General features: G+C 40.3%; 1 protein-coding gene across 2 annotated transcripts in view; it reads right to left on the bottom strand.

The window, feature by feature from the left end:
- ADGRV1 (adhesion G protein-coupled receptor V1) overlaps positions 1-22,514 on the bottom strand; it is a 355,871-nt gene that overhangs the window by 264,323 nt on the left and 69,034 nt on the right. For both annotated transcript variants that reach the window (XM_075271519.1, XM_075271528.1), the window contains exons 21-35: positions 22,010-22,383; positions 21,749-21,925; positions 20,079-20,259; positions 18,098-18,300; positions 17,880-18,009; positions 15,587-15,667; positions 13,734-13,873; positions 12,107-12,716; positions 10,873-11,088; positions 10,499-10,714; positions 7,139-7,383; positions 5,517-5,698; positions 3,597-4,408; positions 588-797; positions 149-279 (exon numbers count right to left, since the gene is read on the bottom strand). In XM_075271519.1, coding sequence (XP_075127620.1) covers positions 149-279; positions 588-797; positions 3,597-4,408; positions 5,517-5,698; positions 7,139-7,383; positions 10,499-10,714; positions 10,873-11,088; positions 12,107-12,716; positions 13,734-13,873; positions 15,587-15,667; positions 17,880-18,009; positions 18,098-18,300; positions 20,079-20,259; positions 21,749-21,925; positions 22,010-22,383 — 3,908 coding nt within the window. The remainder of the gene's footprint in view (positions 1-148; positions 280-587; positions 798-3,596; positions 4,409-5,516; positions 5,699-7,138; positions 7,384-10,498; positions 10,715-10,872; positions 11,089-12,106; positions 12,717-13,733; positions 13,874-15,586; positions 15,668-17,879; positions 18,010-18,097; positions 18,301-20,078; positions 20,260-21,748; positions 21,926-22,009; positions 22,384-22,514) is intronic.

Raw genomic sequence — 22,514 nt, 5'->3', positions numbered from 1 at the left:
TAGGCAGTGAGTTGCTGCAGAGTTCTCCATAGTTAAATCATAGATAAACTTGTTGACAATGAGATGTAAGTTACATCTACAGGATACAATACAGAAAATTACAACTATCCACTTGTATTAATAAGACTGACATTCTCACTAGACTCACATCTTGGAAGAAAATAACTCCTGTACTGTTTTCAAAGTTCATTTCTAAATGGTGTCCAACAATTTTCCAGTGAACGGTCACATTGCCTCGGCCAGGTGGAGTCCGCGATACATTGAACTGCAGTTTGTCACCTACAGATTACATATAAATATTAAGAAGCTAATAAATAAGAAGAATAAATATAAAGTACATCAGACCTGTTAACCAAGTAAAGAGGTATGGGGCTAGGTTTATAACATGTTTGGGAAATCTGTTTATCACTTTCCAAAATCTTTCCTCCAGAAAAAGCGCCACACCTCTTCACAGGTTGTGCCTGGTACTGCAGCTCAGTGATACTGAAATGAATGTGGATGAATGGCAATACCACATACAACCTGTAGTCAGTTATGGCGCTGTTTATACAGCCTAACCATATTTATGAACAGCAAACAGAACATACCTTCCCGACCAATGACAGACCTTGAACCTGTCTGAAATCCAATCCTGCCAGCAACGTTATCATTTGCCAAAATGACTATAGTAACTATGTTAGAGCTTGGAAGAATGCGGCTTCCTCCTTCAGTATATGTCAACCCAACCACAATACTTTCATCATCTTCAGGGTCTGTATCATCCAGTATGGTTACTGTTACCACTTTGCTTGTTTCACCTGCCAAAAAAAAAACAAGGTCTGAATAAATTCACCAATTTCTATATGATACTTTACCAAATTTAATGGTCCCATCCTGCAGCCTAGAATAACACCGCAATTCACAAAATGCTACCCATACAAAATATATGAAATCCAATTACTTAGAGCATAACTAAACTTTCAGACGACTTTTGATATCCTGGCAATATTTGGGCTCGTGCACACGGAGTTAAAGTGGGCGTATTTTAGCATAACACACGTGTATAGAATACACGTGTAACAATAACACTCCAATTGACTTCAATGAAATTCTTTACACATGTAAAAAAACATCGCATAACGCGTCACGTTTTTTGGCGCGTATTTTGACGCGTTTTTTACACGTGGAAAAAATTTCATTGAAGTCTTCTAAAAACGCTTCAAAAAATGCCTCAAACAACGCCTCAGGAATTTTCCTCAGCGGATTTTTTCTGACCAAATCTCTGACCAAAAACCTGAAAACACAGCTGGGATTAAGATATTTATATCATATCAATATATATATATATATATATATATATATATATATATATATATATATATATATATATATATTATATAATATACAGCTTCATATAAATCTCCTAATCCTGACTGTTTTCAACCAGTGATATCTCTGGAAATAATTTAGATAGTATTTTAACCTTGTCATATGAAAGAAATGAATTTCTTATAATGCTTGAGACTGAAAATAACGTTTGAATAAACCGTCCCCTCATTTTCTCTCTACATGCTACACAGCCCCATACTTCAAGCCTGTATTCCATACACAGCAACATTCAGCGAGAGGCAGAAACATCTATCAATACAGAAGCAAGGGAGAGAGTAATAGAATGCAGGATTTCACAGAAAGGTGACAAAATTTGTTAATACAGTATCAGTGGCGTAACTACCACCATAGCAGCAGAAGCAGCTGCCACAGGGCCCGGGACATTAGGGGCCCGGTGACAGCTGCTACCGCTGCTATCATTATTCTCGGAGGTCTTTTCGGACCCCCAAGTATAATGATCGGGGCCCCCTGTTGGTGGAATACTTTCCACCAACAGGGGGCCCCGAAGCTGCAGCAACGGCTGACACACAGGAGCTGCAGGTCTGGCTCCTCTCAGCGCTTCAGGACGTTCCCCCTCTCTCCCCCCTCCCTTTCTCTGCCTGTCCTCTGCCCACCAATGAGAGGGCTGAGGAGAGCCCAGGAGGCGGGGCTTATCCCTGCCGAGCTGCACACAAGAGGAGAAGAAGAAGAAACTACTCCAGGAAACTGAAACTAAAGAAAGAAAACAGGTACATATTGGGGTTACTATACTTATTAATATCAGGTACACAGGTACATACTGGGGTTACTATACTTATTAATATCAGGTACACAGGTACATACTGGGGTTACTTATTAATATCAGGTACACAGGTACATACTGGGGTTACTATACTTATTAATATCAGGTACACAGGACATATTGGGGTTACTATACGTATTAATATCAGGCATTTGGGGTGATTACTTTTGTTTTTGTAACTCCATGTGCCTCATATTAATAGCAGTTAACCCTATCATGTCCCTCACATTAACCCCTGTGTGCCTCACCATAAGAGTTACTGATATGTGAGACATATGGAGGTAATAGTAATGAAGATACTTTATTATTACCTCCATGTCTCTCACATATCAGTAACTCTTATGGTGAGGCACACAGGGGTTAATGTGAGGGACATAATGGGGTTAACTTCTATTAATATGAGGCACATGGAGTTACTAAATTGTAATGCACATGACCAGATTTTTTTATCCACAATTGTCCTGGTATAGCGGTCAGCGGGTGACGTGACAGTATTTAGTCCTGTAGGGGCCACTAAGGGACATAATACTGTGTGGAGGGGCCACTATTGGGTATAATACTGTGTGCAGGGGCCACTATGGGGCATAATACTGTGTGTAGGGTCCACTATTGGTCATAATAGAGCGTGCAGGAATGCGTAGGAGGGACTCGGTCGAGATCTTCGGTGTTGGGGGGCCCCATGTCAAAAGTTCGCCACGGGGCCCCGCCATTCCTAGTTACGCCACTATACAGTATATTACAACATTTAGTTATGACACAAATACTGGTAGAAGATCCAAAGTTGTCAAAAGTTTAGTTACATTTTTCTGAAATTTCATTATATTGTTAACTAAATGGATTTCATATATTTTAAAATAAATTTTCCATATAACACTATTTAGGGACTTATATGTATATTTGCTGTCATTATTTAAGTGTACCTTTATATCTTGTCAAAGAAAATAATAGGTTATAGCCCCCTTGGAGAATAAGAGCTAATTTACATATAACCATCATGGGGCAGTGTCTTTTGAACGTTTTAAAAGATTTTTAAAACAATGCCAAATTAATCTGGAGCACAGAAGCAGTCAAATGATGTAAGCCAGTTAACATTTTGTACTTAGTAACAGGTCCTCTTACATACAGCGTTGGAAAACAGAACATGACTGCCATCCCTAAGGCTTTGTTCATATCTGCGTAAGAGTTTCCGTAATAGACTCAGTTGTAGATTCCGCAGAAAATCGGTGGAGAGAAAAGTCCTGTAGGAAGACTTTTTGCTCTGCTGGTTTCAGTATAAAAATGGCGTACCCCGTTATAGACTATAGGGAATAATAGGTGTCCACGGGTAACCACTGTTTTAGCGAGCGGGCTCTCCGTCATTTGGATCCCATGGTGGATATGAACGACGGAGAGCATGATGCAAATGTGAATCTAGCCTAAATTATATTTATAGAGACTGAGAACATACCTTCAGCGAAGATTAATTGCTCTCCATCTCCTATGAAATCATAATTTCTGGTCGCCGTTCCTCCAACGATTCCCCACTCAACTATGACTTGTCCTAGACTGCCCTCTCGGCGGTCTATTACCAGCTGGACTATTGTATGTGGTTGTTCATGCACTTCCACATGGCGCCCTCTATCAGTGGCATTTGGACTTCGGCTGTAAATGGCAAACACCCCAAAAGCATCTCCATTCATCATGATCACCACCACAGATGTGTTTGGCTGACCTATCACTGGTTGATTCTTCAAGCTGGCAGAAATGTTTAATAGTCTGACTTCAAGAAGTGACACAATGAACCGCTCATCTAACTCTGGAAAACTGTCAGTTAGTATGGGAACTGTAATATTGGCAAACTCTTCTCCCTCCTGCATTGTGAACCATTGCCCCGTAACCGTTTCATAGTCACTCCCGGCTGTAGCTTGTGAGCTGAATAGCACAGACACACTGGTACTGTTCTTCTTATAGGTCCAAACTTGTGTACTGTTTGCAAGTTGATATGATAGCGCTGTGATCCAGAAACACTGAAGATTGCCAGAGACATTGCTATAGGAAAAAGAGGAGCATACTTGGTTGTAAAGACATGCAATGGCACAAGCCTGGAGGGGGTCTCTGGCTAAAGAAACATTGACAGCAGTTCTCGAAGATACCAATGGGATTCCTAGGAATGGAGAGTCAAAGTAAGACAACATATTCTGTCCTCCTTCAACTGCAAGAGCAACCACATCCATCTCAGTAGTACTGTATAGTAACTGTAAATTGCCAAATCGTCCCCCACTAGAAAGAAAGAAAAGAAATATTATAAAAAAAATTCTAAAACACATACAGGTAATATCTATTATAGCGAGAGAGGCAGCAATCCAGCATACATCTCGCTATATAAGTTCTTCACTGGTTTAAGTCTACCGGTTCCGTGCATCCCGGCTTTGTGATAGACTTTTACTAAAGGATGAGCTGTATATCATTTCACATTTATCTACAGGTAATATCTATGCTTTGTAAATAGTATAAGGAAATTGTTCGTTGTTGTACCGTGTTAGCCAGTGGGTTGGAAATATAAAAAAAATATACAAAAATATCAAGTTTTCTTGTTTTTTATATTTGTAAATAGTAGTAATTATTGTTGAATGATTTGGTCACAGGGCTCATATAAAACTGTACACATCTAACCTCACCTCTCTGAGAAGAACCAAGCACAACTGATCACAGCCAAAGAGGCGTTGTACTTGGCTGTCTCCTGGTATTTTATTTTAGCCACTAGTAGCCGCCTCGACAGCAGATACCCAATGATCCAAGCTTCTGACGTGTCAATACCAAACAACCATTGTTCTTAGAGATGAGCGAGTACTATTCGAAACTCCCATTTCGAATAGCACGCACCCATAGGAATGAATGGAAGCGGCCGACAGGCAGACTTTGCCTGCGGCCGGCTGCTTAACCCCCTGCGTGCCGGCTGCGTCAATTCATTCCTATGGGTGCATGCTATTCAAAACGGGCGTTCCGAATAGTACTCACTCATCTCTATTCTTTAAACCTTACAACAAAATGATGTTGGAGCAAAAACAGCAGCAGCAAAAAAATGTAAATATCTTTCCTTTATCCTTATTTCACTTTGGATCTATTTCAGTTTAGGCTACAAAAACCTTGTGTGATATCTCGGCTCCCCAAGAGAACTTTTCTACATCACCAGGCATACTGTACCCAAAGACACATCAGACAGTGATTTAGGAAATATAAATGGTTCAGCTCACTCTCCCCCAACCATTAACCATTGCATGTAGCCCATTAGGTGACTTCTACATTGATGCACATACAACCATCCAGATAATACAATGGAAGATATCTTATTATTTAAGAGCATAGATAGTAAAGAAGCGGGACAGACCTCCTCCTGATGGTAATATTTGCCATCGAACTCTTCTCCAATGGTTCCTGAATCTTGTACAAGGTTTTGTAAAATGCAATGGTTCCATGGGGGTTGTCATTGGGTGAAATGATGATTTTAGCCACTCCATCCTGTCCAATGGTTCCCCCATTTGAGGCCCCAATGAGTTGTATTAAAATTACCTAGTGGGAAAAATTTCATTTATCATGTTTTCTTCCCATATATTAAACACCTTATACTGTGAGACATGGTCATTTTATTCATACGCTGAAATATTATGTACGATGAGGGACAATAGCAAAGGTCAGTGTGTTAAAAGAATACCAGGCAAAACTGATGTATTGTGTTATATCTAGTGCAGGGGCTGAGAGAATGGGCATGACACAGGGATTCTCTTGATTCGCACAATATCTATGCTATGGATACCCCTCCTAAGTTAGACATGTGGTATAATACAGTGGGGGTTTTTTTATAGAATGCTCCTTTAAATAAACTTAATTTATGAGACAATACAGACATAACAAAATGAACCAACTAATGGAAACCATGTCACATAGGCTCTGTTCACATCTCATTTTCTGTTTCCATTGATGGTACACATAAGAAATACTTTGTAACATATATCTAGGACCAGGGGTGCATTTGGCTATAATTTAATCCATGGAATTGATCAAGAAGTGCCTGAGAAGTCAGGGTGGTCCACAGTGAGGGCTTTTTTTTGTAAATTGGTCACTACCTATTGGATTATTCCAACCAGCAACGGCCAATATTTTACTTACTTGTCCTCTCCTTTCCAAGCCCGCTCTACTTTGGCCTCCAGAGGACACCAAACACTACATCCAGATGCTGATGTCATGATGTCCAGATGTTTTTCAGCATATGGATGTATTACCTGGCACCGTGTGTAGGCCAAAGCAAAGACAAAGCTAAGAAGGAGCAAATATAAGTGAATATGGGTGAGTGAATATCATCTGTTGGAATAATCCAATAGGTAATTGCCTAATGTGGGGGGGCCTTAAACGAGAACAATGTACAGTATGGGGATCTTAAAAGGGAACAATGTATTGTGTGGCGGCCATAGAAGTAAATAATGTATTGTATGGGGGCCATAAAAGAGGACAATGCATTGTGTGGGTGTCATAACAGACACAGTGCACTGTGTTGCGCCATAAAAGGGGGCAGTATACAGTGTGGAAATCACAAAACAGGGCAATATACTGTGCAATTTGTTGGGTTGGCCAATAAAGGAGGCATTATATTATGTGGAGGCTAGTACAGAGGTGCTATCCTGTGGAGGCCAGAAAAAGGGAGAGTTATACTGTGTGGCAGCCAGTAAAGAGATATTTTTTATATCTGAAAAAGGGTGAGTACTTCCTTTAATGAAGGAGTGTGGCCTAAAAAAATTGATTAGAAGGCCCCCCAGACATAATTATGTTTGAAGACCCTGAAATGACAAGTCTGCCCCTGCATCAGACAGAAGATTCTGACACATCCCCTATACAGTGGCCTAGATAGGCCACTGAATGTCAATGTAATAACACTTTTTATTAGATCAGATTTGGAACATCTTTAAGATCATTGCAGCATATCTGAGAAAACAATGTGAAATATTTTTCACTCACCTCTTCAATTTCAGGAACATTATCAGGCATGACTTCTAATGACAAGGTCCGAATACTCTGCCCAGCAGAAAAGCTAATGTTGCCAGATGCCACGTGGAGGTCATCTGAGGCAAGCTTCCCATTGATAGTAGCGGCCCATTGAACAACAACATTGCCAAGAGTGCCGGCATTCCGAATTACTGGCAGGTTTACAGGAGCTGGATTAAAGTCAGGTTCATCTATAGAGACAGATGTCACCTGGAAGACTGATAGAATTGTCATTTACTGTTAGCACTGGACATAAGTATATTTGTCAATATAAATATAAAGGATCAAACTCTGTGTAATGACAAGAACATATGGGGCGAGTTTACACCAGACTAGTTGCAGCAACTAACCCACTGCTATGTATGGTAGTGTAATGGTTGGCATTTAAACAAATCACACCCATAAACTGCAGAAAAAAAATCTGCAGACCCATTGCCACAAGTCAATTATTGTTATGCGTTTGGCTGCCATTTTCAACGTTTGTAATATTAAGTTTGAAAGTTGGGTCAGCAGCCTGGGAATGATGGCTGAAATGTTTTCTGTACAGCTTACCTGATCACTAACTATTCTGACAATTTATTCTCATTTAATATAGAATGTGTTTCTAGACCAAAATGTAATGCATTTGATTTTTTGTGCCTGAAAAAGTTCTATAGGCTGAGGCCCCACATTGTAGAGAAGCAGACTCTGCAACAAATTTTGGAGCCAAAGTCAAGAATCTGCAACAAAAGGAATGGGAAATATATAGAAAGTACCGTATTTTTCGGACTATAAGACGCACCCAGGTTTTAGAGGAGAAAAATAGGGAAAAAAAATTTTCAGGCAAAAAATGGTAAAATATTTAATATATGGGAGTTGTAGTTTTGGAACAGCTGCAAGGCCACATTGACAGGTGACCCTGCAGCTGTACGGGGATGTATAGGGCGTTTTTTTTGTGGGGCCAGGTGTAGACCAGGCATTTTCAGACACAGGGATACCTAATGTATATGTTTCACAGTAATGTTATACTTTTATATGTATTCTAGGGAAAGGAGGTGAACTTTTATTTATTTTATTTTTTATTATATTTTTTTAAGTGTTTTTTTTGTTTTTTTTTACTATTTTAATATCCCCCGCCTAGGGGGCTTGAACCTGCAATCATTTGATTGCAAGTCCCATAGACGGCAATACAAGTGTATTGCCGTCTATGGGAGATTCTATACATTACTATCGCGGAGGGTCATAGACCAGCCGCGATAGTAATAAATATCTATGACAGGCCTCGGAGCCTTCATTAGGCTCCCGGCTGTCATCGGAACAGGCCGGCTCCTGCGGCCTCGCCGTGCAGGAGCCGGCCTGCATCACTAAAGGTATGAGGCCGGGGGGGGGGCTAACTAACTGTCGGGACCTGCGGAGGAGCAGTGGGTTTGCAGCATGGCCGCACTACTGCCACCGCTGGTTTTCTTCAGTGGCAGTAGCGCGGCAATCCGCAGGCCCCGGCAGCTAAGACAGTATTGTCACACTCCTGCCGCTGAAGAAAACCAGCGGTGACAGTAGTGCGGCAATCTGCAGGCCCCGGCAGCTAAGACACTCCCCGGCATCCGCCGGTCTATTACAGCAGATGCCGGGGACTGTCTTAGCTGCCGGGGCCTGCGGATTGCCGCGCTACTGCCGCTGAAGAAAACCAGCGGTGGCAGTAGCGCGGCCATGCTGCAAACCCACATTCAGACTATAAGACCCTCATTTTCCTCCGAAATTTGGGGGGAAAAAAGTGCGTCTTATAGTCCGAAAAATACGGTACTTCTACTTCATGCTCAATTCACTCCTGGCTTTGGCTCAAAAAATGCAGCAAAATCTGCAACAAAAAAAGCTGCATTTCCTCAGTGTGAGGCCTCAGTCTTAAAGTTTCTACCAGACTAAGTGTCTCCCTTCTACCTAATTTGCTGTTTATTCCCTGTTGCTAGGGAAGGTCTGTCTTTAGAAGCCAGCAAGCTTAAGATGGGTACACAAGAGTCTGCAAATTCTGAGTGCAGGGAGAGTCTACCTACTTCTGTATACTTCTGACTAGCTGTTAGTGTTATTGCTAATGGGATGCTAGTATTCCTGTGCTCAGATTTCTCATTTTCTCTATCTGGGATCTATTTAACCACATTGTAACTTGAATTTGAAGTCTAGTGTCCCTGGATCTCCTAGATTTTTTGTTTGCTCTTTTTCAGTTACTTCTGTCAGAATTACATTTAAAGAAACCAGTAGTGGTAATAATGCATTTGAGGGTACAGACAGCTCCGTATTGTACATGCCCCCTGTCTCAGAGAGAAATGTAAAATGTGTTCCAGCCATAATGAGGCTATTAGCAGTAAAAAACCTAGAAAAACCTAGGAAACCAAATTTTATGGCTTAAACAGTCAAAGAATGGACTGTCCATCTAGATCTTTCAGATATTTTAACTTCTCATGAAAACTTAGCCATCCTTTAAGGGCCGGCGTCAGCGCACGGCATAGTCGGGCAAGTGCCGGGGCCCACAGAGCCTCTGGGGGCCCCCCGGCACTTGCCCGCCCCAGCACTTGTCTGTCCCGATTTCAGCTCATCGGCGTCCGTCGGACGCCAATGAGCTGAATACATAAGCGATTAAAGCAGGAGCCGTGAGCTCAGCTCCTGCTTTAAAGCTGTGGTCCGGCGTGCGTGTGTAGGCGCGATGACGTCATCACATCGCGCTTACACACGCAAGCCGGGCCGCAGCTTTAAAGCAGGAGCTGAGCTCAGCTCACAGTATATGAAACTGGGGGAGAGATGGAGGGGGGGCATATAATTTACGGGTGACTGTAGGAGGATTATACTGTGTGGGAGCACATGATAAATAAATGAGAATGGGCGGAGTCAACATAAAAGTGGGTGGAGCCAAATTTACAGCGGCGCGCAGAGCACACCGCACATTTTACCCCTTTCTACTCTTTAAAAATTGGGAGGTATGGCGTGACGTCCTGCGTGATGTCACTCACTTCATCTGTGACGCACAGTGTCTCAACTCCCCCGCCTCCTTTACAAGGGGGACCACTGAGGCTCTGTCGCCCAAGGGCCCATAAAAACCTGGAGCCGACCCTGCATCCTTTAACAAAAATTATGGACATCCAAAACATTTTACAGATAAACTGAAAAGCAGAATTGAATATACATTAAAATATAAATCAAAATCACAGATGCTGGGCAAAAATTAACTATGGTTGAAAACCCTGGTTGTTACTGACTCGACATAAAATCTGGAGGTAGTACACATTATGGTGCTGGATTCTGATTGCCTATAAAAGGACTCAAAATGGGTAAAAACAGGAAAAGCGAAGGACATATTATTCTTACCAAAGGAACCATAGGGATCATCTGATGCTTCAATAACTATGATGGCTTCTGTTACGTTTCCTACTAAGGCTCCACCAGTTGTCTGATTTAATAGCAATACCCGGAAAGACTCTTCCACTTCAGGGTTGATGTCATTGATGATATATATTGGCACAGCTTTGCTTGTTTCTCCTTCAAGTAAAACTACATCTGAAGAAGCTACACTGTAGTCTTCACCTGACCGATTCAATAAGACAATAAAATAGATAAAAAATGTTATGAATCTAAGATATTTGCTGAATGCAGAAGAAAAAAGTTCAACTTAAGATACTTAAGAACATATTAAGAACATTAATGTGCGAAATCTTAATAGAATGAATTAAGGTTACACATACTGGCTGTAGCGGTTATTGGCACTGCTTTAAATTTCACCGAGACATCAGCAAACATCCCGCCAGTTCTAGTGACATTTATTATTGGCCCAACATAACTCTCAGCAATGCGGACGTAGGTGGTAGAAAGTTGAAGAACTCCAAATGCATCATCACTGGCGTTTATAATGACATGGGCGACAGTCTCACTTTTAGATCCAAGACGTGGGGAATTAAAAACTGAAGAAAAGAGTAAGACAAAACTGTTATAAAATGTTTCCCAGTCTATGCATATAAAGCATTATTAGCATTTTAAGGAAGTATTTCATTCTTAATTTATGCAACATCAAGTAAACGTTCCAGAAAGTCTATGGGGAAAGTCATTAACAATTTACGTCACTTTTGGGGTGTTAAAAGTTTCAAACCTTCTTCAATGGCACTTGCAATAAATATTGTTGCAATGGCTGTTTTTACACTGTCCTCACCATGTTCCAAAAGGGGATGAGGGCAATTTATGGGCATAAATGATGTCTGAAATCTACTCCAGCCACATGTTCGTGTATCTGTCAATATAGTGCTGAGGATGCGAATGCTTAATAACATGGAGTGTGCCTTGTCATAAATGAGACTAATCCACCTGCAGCATGGGGATCATTCAGAACACCCCCTATGTTGTTTGAAGTAAAAATTCAATCATTGTTACTGATTGGTACAGAAGGTGACAAAATTAAACCTCCTTTCTCTGACATCACTTCCTGCTCTGTAGATATTGGGTGGAGCTGTAGCTCACAGACTTCCTGCTCTGTAGATATCGGGTGGAGATGTATCTCACAGACTTCCTGCTCTGTAGATATTGGGTGGAGCTGTATCTCACAGACTTCCTGCTCTGTAGATATCGGGTGGAGATGTATCTCACAGACTTCCTGCTCTGTAGATATTGGGTGGAGCTGTATCTCACAGACTTCCTGCTCTGTAGATATTGGGTGGAGATGTATCTCACAGACTTCCTGCTCTGTAGATATTGGGTGGAGATGTATCTCACAGACTTCCTGCTCTGTAGATATTGGGTGGAGCTGTATCTCACAGACTTCCTGCTCTGCCCACTTGAAGCATGCACTGTACATAAAATACTGTAAAAGTAAGACCTTTCTACTTCCATGCTGCATCCATTTGGACCAGAGAACTTGGAAAACTTCCTAAAGTAACACTGTAAATCCTAATAGGTCTATATGTAAAATTATATCAAAATATAGCTTACCAGGGCGACTTTGCATTTTTTCTACCAATGTGACATTGAATAGTTCAACAAAGAGAGACTCTGATCTCTCTGGATCATTATCATCAAAAATGGGGAGATGGATCTGGACTTCACTGATATTTGATGTAAAGAGGACACTTCCGTAGATGGGCCAGTAGTCTTTCCATTGGGTGGCTCTTGCAATATTCGGTGGGAAAAATGAAAATGTCTCAGAGTCCATAATAGTTTGGTAGGTAACCATGACCGATCCCATAAGGCCACTTAACCGTTTTATTGTTAAAGAAATATTTTGATCTTTCTCTTCAACTTTTATGGGCCGATTTAATTCAGAGAAAATAAAAAGACCATATGGGTCATCATTAGCAAAAACGGTAAGTGAAGCTCTGGTCAAATTCCCCAGTCGTCCACTGGATACATTAGTAATTATAATGGAGAAATCTTTATCCAGCTCTGGAACATCATCAGAAGACACAAGAACTGTTATATTTGCCTCCATTTGTCCAACTTGGAAGGTTACATTGCCAGATGTATATGCCAAGTCTCCAAGTGGGTCAGATTCTATTTTCCAAAACACAAACACCAAAGACAAGGTGCCGCGGTGACGTAAAACCTACAAAAGGCAAAGGCATTGATAAAAAAAATATTTGGCAATTAAATGATACATATTATGGTTTCCCCTAGTGAAGGATATGGCAATAATGAAGAAAAAGGGTCCTTAGGGTAAGGCCAGATGTTTATAGCATTATACTGCAAAATCGTGCAGCCATTAACAATGAACAAGTCATACACAGTCAGTATACATATCAGTATTTTAATAATCCATAAGAAAATTGTATAGTTTTTGGTCTCATTGTGGCTGCGCATGTGTACAGGATATGCAATAAATGTCTGATAGTTACAGATCTTGCACCCACACCTATTTCAAGAACAGGGGTTCCTGATCTCTGTTATGTAGCCGCAGTACAGATGGCTGTGCATGCATGGATCTCTGCATTCACTTATACTGAAGGTCCAAAAATTACTGAGGCTATCTGATTGGTTATTTTTGGAACAAGCTATTTGCAGAACACGCACATCCAGCTTTCCTTTCACTCTAGCCACAAAACAGGAGTTAATTCTTGACCTTAATTCTTGACTTTTGGGATCAGGATCTATGGGCATTTATGGCATATCCCGTTGGTATATCTCTTGCAGCAGCCTAAAATAGATGCAGAAGTGTTCACCCTTAACTAAGGTCGAATTTAGTTAAGGACTGTTTGCCTAAAAACGGTAGCACTTTTCTGAAAAAAAGTTTAGTGCCATAGACATGGATTTACTTTAGATTAATGGAACAGTCGCATAAATTTCTGCTACAATTCCTTCTGTATGTGATTTAACCCTAACACTACAGACGCACTTTTCATGTACCTGCACGCAGCCAAAGCGCCACTCACCCAAAGTGGCCATTGTGAAGTTCTTACACCAAACACATCCACTCATCGCCCACATTAGCTGACCATGGCATCAGTTCCATGAGTCACTTTAGAGACAGATCTATTCTTTTTGGAGCTGTTTGTATTGTTACTCACAATACTGAATGGAAAGTTTAATATATGTATGTTTTCTCGATTGAACAGGTTGCACTTGCCTGAAATGACACAGCGCTGTTTCCAGATTCAGGCTCAGTTGTGTTCTTGAGCAAAGAGTCGAGTCCAAATTCAAATACTCCGTGAGCGTCATCTGAGTCTTCAATGATGACTACTATGTACGAGGCAATGCCCAGGCTAGCTGTTCAAAACCAATGTGATAGTAAACAAAAGTAGTAGTATTAGTAATATAATTAAAATATACAAGAGGTGCTTTACTTTACACCAAAAACAACTTTATTGCCAACTGGCTAAAATAATTATATATTTTTCAATGTTTATTTTTTACCTTCTAATCTCAAACCACAGCTTTTTGATATTATATACTGACAATGCCTAAACTCCTGATACATTATTTCTCTTCAGTAGGCCATCACAGTACTTATCATGAATATTAGCCCATGATCATGTGCATCCCATTAATATGTGCGCATATATATATATATATATATATATATATATATATATATATATATATACATATATACACTGCACCCTGAACCCAAAAGCAAATAAAGCTAATACATTTCTAGAACATTTGTAGTGTTAAGTAATTTGTATACATTCCTACTTTAAGAAGTAAGTTCACACAAGTAATTTTTTGCTGATTTTGAAGCAGATCCTGCTTCAAAATAAGGGCCAACCTCAACCCTGAATCTGCCTTCTATTGAATACAAATGAAATAATGTCCTACTGGACCAGAACCCGCGGCACAAGCCACTCAGTTGATCCTCCTCATTGATCTGTGGCTGATCAGCGAGTGAAAGCCAAGCTGTGGGTTGGGTTCTAATTAGAGATGAGGGAACAGTAAAATGTTCGAGGTTCGATATTCGTTTTGAGTAGCCCCACAATATTCGACTACTCGAATCAAATATCGAACCCTATTATATTCTATGGTGGGAAAATGCTCGTTTCATGAGTAAGCAACATTCGATCAAATTATACTTACCAAGTCCACGAGTGAGGGTCGGGCTGGATCCTCCGAGAAGTCTTCTCCTTGCAGGGTCCCCGCGGCGTCTTCCGGCTCTGAATTCACTCTGCCAGGCATCGGGCCTGGGCAGAGCCGACTGCGCATGCCCGGCTCGGCTATGCCCAGGCCCGATGCCTGGCAGAGTGAATTCAGAGCCGGAAGACGCCGCGGGGAAGCTGCACGGAGAAGACTTCTAAAGGTAGGAGAAGAACCAGCGTTGATTGGCCGACTGTATAGCATTCGGCCAATCAATGCTGGTTCTGCATCGAACTTTTCCATTCAAATAGCGAGTGGTACTCGATTGAGTATGAGTATTTCGAATACCGTAGTATTCGATCGAATACCTACTCGATCGAGTACTACTCGCTCATCCCTAGTTCTAATATCTATGATCACCTTAAAGGGAGTGTGTCAGTAGAACTCAGCATATCAACCTAGTCAAACAGATAGATGGATTAGGGTCCTCTGAATCAAAACATGTTTTACCATTATGAATTGGTACCCCTGTTGCCAAGATGTCGCCGTTTTTGTCAATATATGAATTAACTCTTTGGAGCAATAGCAACATTGCCTCTTACCTCTTTTGAGCCACAACAACTCCCTTGTTCCAAAGGACTCATTTGACAAATAAGGGGGACCTTTCAACAAAAGAGGTACCCATTCCCAAGGGAAAAACACCATGTGATTCAGGTGACTATAACCTATCTATCTGTGGAGCTGGGTTGAAATTCTGGTTACTGATGGCAAACTACCTTTTAGGTGGATTTGCACTTGAAGTGAATTATGTACCAAGGGTTAATTATCTAAACATATAGATAAAGTTATACATTGATGTTAAATAGCTTTACTGTAGTAAGAAGATAGGACTGAAAGCAAAGTGCTTACCCCTTTGGTGTACAGCTGGAAGGAAGAGTTCCATGTCACCATCACCACTACCATACGCATCGTCCCTAAAGAGTTCAGCCACTTCAGGAAGAGACACACAGAAGACACATATACATATATACACATATAAGAGGTAGACAGGAGACTGATAGCATTACTAGCAAGTAGAGCAGAGGGAAACTTTACATTAATGAGAGTAACAGTAGAGTAAATGTAAGGTTACCGCAGAACAACCTTACTGATGTCTGAGGTATAGCTGCGTAAATATCGCTTGCTATGAAGACCTGAGGGAGGACCTCAGCATGCAGGAAGTAAGAAGGTGAGGTGTTGTACTATAGATATATATATTGTACAGAGTTTATATACTGAAAGGACAAAAGGAGATTCTATAAACTAAATGGCTAAGCCAACCGTGGCCATTACACACTTAGCACAATGGCTACGCACATCTCAGCGGGCCCAGGATACAAGTCATTACCAGCCACAATACAGTTTTCTTGTACGCACCTGACTAGCACTGTGTTCTGCAAAATAATCAACTTCTGTAGGGGCAAGTGTGTATATAATATATATATATATATATATATATATATATATATATATATATATATATATATATATATAGATAGATATATATATGTGCCTGGTGTGAATATATGACAGAGCTACACTTGTAACTTGCTTTCTTTGTCTATCATGGTTGCTCACTGAAGTTTATCTGTGGAACATCACTGGTAATTGTGATGAGATGTTAAAGGGGTTGTCCAGTTTAATAAATGTTATTGTTGTATATTGAACAGTTCTACAAATTTCCACTATACTTCCTGTATCAATTCCTCACGGTTTTCTAGATCTCTGCTTGATGTCATTCATTCTGCTTACTTCCAGTGAACAGAAATCAGTCCATGGTCATGTGATATACAGTCCATGGTCATGTGATATACAGTCCATAATCATGTGATATACACACTGGTACACAACTTGTTACAGCCAAAGCACAGAGCTCAGATATCAGACCTGTAAAGAGCTGTGCTCCTGTGTGTCCATCACATTACTGTGAACTGTCCATCAGACCAGGTACTTAAAGGGGTATTCCCATGTACATAATCATATTTATATTTGTAGATAATTAAAAGCTAAACATTTTTGCAAATATAAGTAATTAAAAATCCTAAGTTTTAAAGATTTTCTCTAACTTTCTTAGTGGTCACAGTCTGTTATCTTGATCGGTTGCCAATGGATATGACCACTAATGCAGAAACTTTCTAAGGTCTGGGACTTGTCAGGAACCCAGCTATGATTTTCTTATTGTATCCGGGTTATCAGTCAGGGACATTACATGTATCAGAAGATATCCCGGCCATAATAAGGAAATCATGGCTGATTTTCTGACCTTAGAAAGTTCCTGCATTCATGGTCGTATCCACTGACAACCAATCAAGACAACAAGACTGTGACCACAAGATATTTAGAGAAAATCTTTAAAACTCTGCAAAATGTTTAATTACTTATATTTGCAAAAATGTTTAACTTTTAATTATGTACAAATTTAAAAATAACTATGTACATGGGAATACCCCTTTAAGGGCTTGAGTAACTCTCTGCTAAGCTGAACCTGATTATTGGACAATGCAGTCAATTACAGATATACATTGTATACCATATACTGAACTGCTGCAATCACTAAAATATTTTGGGATATAAAATAAGGGGTCCTGTTACATCATGAAATTTCACAGGCATATGTACCATGAGGCTTTCGGAGAGAGGAGCACAGTCCAGATTGTGTGCAACACAACACAAAAGTCCCACAATCTTAGCAAACTGGTGTGAGAAAGTAACCCGTGCGTGATAGGAATGAGATGTGTGCCAAGAAGCTCCAAGTCTAGTTGTACCACATGGTCAAGGATAAGGTGGTGGTAACCAACCCCGGCCCAAGCTCCATTTTAATCACTGCTGTGACAATTGACAAAGCCCAATGGTCTTTATAAACTCCTCAGCATTACTATTGTAACACACCAAGAAGGACAAGCTGTAAGGATATGTAAACTGAGGAGGTAGCAGGTGTCGCTAAGGCCCCACAATGGAGAACACAGCTAAAAAGCACTGTGTAGATGGGATGATTGATATTATGCATTGACTGTATGGAGATTAGTGCTGCTTAGAAGAAATAGCAAAATCACAAATACAATATACCAAATGTCAAAATGTCATAAATGCTAAAAATGAAATGGAACAAAAAAACGTGTAAGGATTTTTATCAAGTGAATCTGAGAAACTTTGTCGCACTTACCACCTGCATTAGCATTCCACAGCTCAACTTTGAAGGATTTGGCCAGCTCAGGGACAGCATTGTCAGTAATGTTAACATAAATGTATTTATATCGCTCTCCAGGCTGGAATTCCAGAAAATCTGCTGTTTCCTTAAGGTACAAAAATAGTAGACATATTTGTAAGCTGAATAACTTTTTTGGACGCTACATGCCAATTACACTATTCCACACTCATCACCTGGTAGTCCTGAGGACTGGACGCAGTCATTGGAGAGGTCCTGTATTCAACTCTTATATGTCCCAAGAGTCCTTGAGCTCGAACCACCAGCAGCTTAACTTGTCCTATTTCCTCCTTGACTTTTATGGAGGGAACAGATTTTGCGGGAATAGTCATGTTATCACCTGGCCTTGGAGGAGGGTCCACAGAGAACTGAAGCAGTCCTGTATAAAATACATTAAAAAAACCATGAAGCTACCGGGCCCCAATAGCAAAAGGCCCTCTAAAGGTTCTTTGGTATGTTATGAACATGTGCCCTCCTCCAACTATTGTAGGTAGTTAGGGACATATTAGATTACAAAGGATTTTTCATATAGAAAAAATTAAATGTGAATTTACAAGAGGATTTGCAGTTTGATACAGTAAGATGCAGTGTGCTACAAGATAGAAAAGTGAATATGCTATAGGTATTTCAACAATTTAAAATTAAAATATATATATATATATATATATATATATATATATATATATATTTATTTTTATTTTTTTATTTTTTTTTGAGAGAGTGAAGGGTGTGGTCTGGGAAGACAGGTACATTCCAGCCAGGCACCTAAAGGGTGTATGGTAAAAACCCACACCAGGGAGGTCAGCTGGGTAATCAAGGCCTGATAATAGTCTGTGTGTGAAGACTGGGAAGTGTGGCACCACACTGACAGAGCTGACCTATTCAGACTGAACATACAAAGCAGGTACTGTGCCACCCACTGTTGTTGCCAAGATGGGAGTCTGGTAGCCAGTCTCCTGTATAGACAGGGAAAAGTTTGTTTGTGTTTAGTTTAGTTTTTTAGGGTTTTGTTTTGTTTATTTGAGCCTTTGCAAAGGCAATTAATGCACTGCTACCGAGCATCTACCTGAGCGGTTCCCCACAATATATATGTATGTATATATATATATATATATATATATATATATATATATAAATATATATATATATATATACTGTATATATATATATATATATATAATATACACATGTTGCATATTTGAAGCAAGAGAAACTAGGCTAAGGGTACACAGCAACTTTGTCTGCACCTCCCGTCGACTGACCAAAGATCATCAGGTTACCCTGCAATTCTTCACTAATTTAAATGAAATTGTAAATGGAGTGATGTTGTGATTAGAGTTGAGCGAGTACTGTTCGGATCAGCCAATCCGAACAGCATGCACGCACTGAAATCAATGCACGCAGCCGGCACGAGGCGGGTTAAGCGGCTGGCTGCCGTCAAACCGGAAGCACCAGGTGCTTCCATTCATTTCAAAGCGTGCGTGCTGTTCGGATCGCTGATCCGAACAGTACTCGCTCAACTCTAGTTGTGATCCTTAGTGTGCCACGACTCTGACTTTGAATCAAATATTGCAATACATTTTGAGGGGAATTCATTAAGAGTGCCATTACATTTGCCAGTCTTGACCTACTATTAGAGATGAGCGAACACTGTTCGGATCAGACGATCTGAACAGCACGCACCCATAGAAATGAATGGAAGCACCTGTGACGCCGGCCACTGGCAAAGTCAGCGTCACAGGTGCTTCCATTAATTTCTATGGGTGCGTGCTGTTCAGATCTGCTGATCCGAACAGTGTTCGCTCATGTCTACCTACTATGCATAGGTGTGAGATGCATTAAGAGGCACATGGCTCAGGTCCGTATGTGCGCAACTGAAAGAAATCGTAACTAGGTAACATACGAACAATTTATACTAGTTTTTTGCATACATTGTAGTGAATTTGCCAGCTCATAGACGGCTACAACCTGCTGACTTTTCAGAAAAGTGGCAAGGCCACGTAAAAATTTGCAAGCTTTGTGCAATATCAAGCTTGATCAATCTGAAAATGCTGACTTTTTTTTTACACCAGAAAACTAGAATTGAGATGGATGGCATGTACTTCTCTGATCAATCAGGCAGAACAATAAACTCTATTCATCAAAATACTCTCTTACCATAAGGGTGATCGCTTGCATTAATGGTAATATCTTCTGATTTCTTATTAGGATCTATGCTGGCTCCACTGGTGGGTGTGGAGCCAGGTTTCCCATCAGCAGACATGGCATGTGTCAAAGTTACTTGAAAATGCTCCATAAGTTCTGGAATATCATCATCTAGAACATCCAGATTTAACACCTATTACAAACAAATTGCAAATGAATAAGCACATAAACATGTATTAATTTGGGGTCAGGAAATATAACAAGTATACTGCATATGGACAAATAAAACAGCTCACTATGGAAGGAGCTACCTGGGGAAACAGGGTTGGAGAAAATCTTTAGGGACAAGCTGACACAGTGGTTCCTTGCTGCATGACTTGTATCTGATTTTAATGTTCAGTATAGAACAGTGACACAGCTCACTGCTCCCAGAAAGGGTAGTTGAATTCTCAGGAGTAAGCTTGTAATTTGGTGGTTATATCCTGCTCTTTCAGTTATCAGGTTAGATAATTGAATTTTGTAGATAAAGGCTCACACTGCGTGTTTGTACTTTGCTTGTTATCTCTCTATGTAAACACATATCTAACAGTAAATTTATTGCAAACTGACTCTCTGTCCTGGAGCACATAAGTTTTTTTCTCTCCAGACTTGTGTAATGTAATAAACATTTATTGCGCATATTATTTGATTTGCATTTATATTAGATTTTTAACAATCATAATAATCTCTCATGGTAAAGGCAAGGTCCAAATTTAGTGAGATAGTGTTCTGTCTATCAAACAGTTAAAGCTCACTCCGCTCAGCTTGCTGAAGAATACAGGAAGAGAGAAGAAGAGACAAGGAGGTGTGGAAATCCCTTTAAGTGTTACCCCATCTTTTCAATCTCCCGCTTACCATGAATGCAATATGTAAATCAGAGCACATGGAAAACTTATCATGGAAATTTTATCATAAAATGACCACACTGGCAGGAAAAAATGCGGGAAGTTTTGACAGAAAAGCAGTACATGTATTTATCTGAAAAATGGACTCAAGCCTGAACATTAAAAAGCAAACTATACCAGTATTTTTGTTTCTCTACATTTTCCTTTTTCCCATCCCACCTTCTTTTTTTACTCTTTCATCCTTTTGTGCCCTCCAACAAAAACATGTTCTCAAATGGTTGGAAGAACATTTCCTTTCAAGAAAATATTCACACAAGCAATAACCCAATTACACCTGCTTTCTCCCATTTATCTAAAATAGCTAAAGAAGATCCAATAATCCAATTCCTGTTACGTAGAACAAAGTCATAGAAGATCTAGTAGAACACACAACTGTAACCATCAGATAAATACGCCTTCTGTATGCTGCGCTGATCAATCGTACCCTGTGCTTGTGTGGGCTTCCTCCGGGTACTCCGGTTTCCACACTAGACAGACATACTGATAGGGAATGTAAATTGTAAGCCCTATATGGGAAAGTGACTGACAATGTCAGTACACTGAATGGTACACAACACTCAGAATAGTATATATAATTTGTAACACCCCCAACTTGGTCATCTGTTTTAACCACCTATAAACCAGCCACCATAAAACCACACAGTACCATAACTTTTTTTCTTGATATACCAAGTAAACATAAAGAGCAGAAGTCACTCCATGTATTTATACATGCCATAAATACACACATATTATTACCTTTGTTCTCTGGGATGGCAAAAAGGTGATATTTCCACTGCTTGCAGTAAAGTCAGCTACTGGGACATTGGCACCCCCAGGGTCTGTCTGTATGATGCTATAGAAGAGGTATACAGTGTCCAGTGCCCCTCGAGTGCGCTCCACAACACAAGAGATGGTAGACCCTTCTTCTGACGTCTAAAACACAAAACATGAAACATGTTGGCATTTGTAATGTTATGAATGTGACATTGTAATTCATGTTCTTCTTTCATTTCTCACCTCAGGAATACACGGTCCAGTAAAGCCAAACAAGCCATTGGCGTTATCACTTTTCAGGATCCTTATTGAAGCTGTTGTATTCTCCTCTGGAATCCTTGCTCCACCAAACACAGACACCAATTTTAGCATGAAGAGTTCTTCTCCTTCCTCCTCATTGTCATCCCGGGCAGACACAACAAATGACTTGTGTGTTTCTCCTTGTCTGTATTCCAAGTAGCCAGAAATTGGGTGCAGATCATTTTTAGCTGGAGTGGCGTGAAGTTCGGTGATCTCCGATCTAGAAAGTCTCTGTTCATATATTCTGACATCCTGGAGAAAGCCAGTGTACCTACTGCCGCCATTTATACCAGCGCCAACATGCAAGGTTCCTGGACCTGGAATAGAAAACAACTACGAATAACCAACTTATACTACACTGCATGAAAATATTCTTCAAAGCAGCAATTTACAAATCTTTTCATCACATTGTAACATGGAGCTGAGAGTCTCATTTTGCCCATTTCTC

This window comes from Leptodactylus fuscus, chromosome 1 (genome assembly GCF_031893055.1).
Source record: "Leptodactylus fuscus isolate aLepFus1 chromosome 1, aLepFus1.hap2, whole genome shotgun sequence".
Lineage (NCBI taxonomy): Eukaryota > Metazoa > Chordata > Amphibia > Anura > Leptodactylidae > Leptodactylus > Leptodactylus fuscus.
Note: the sequence above shows the minus strand (reverse complement) of the source record. Positions and strands in the feature narration are given on the sequence as shown.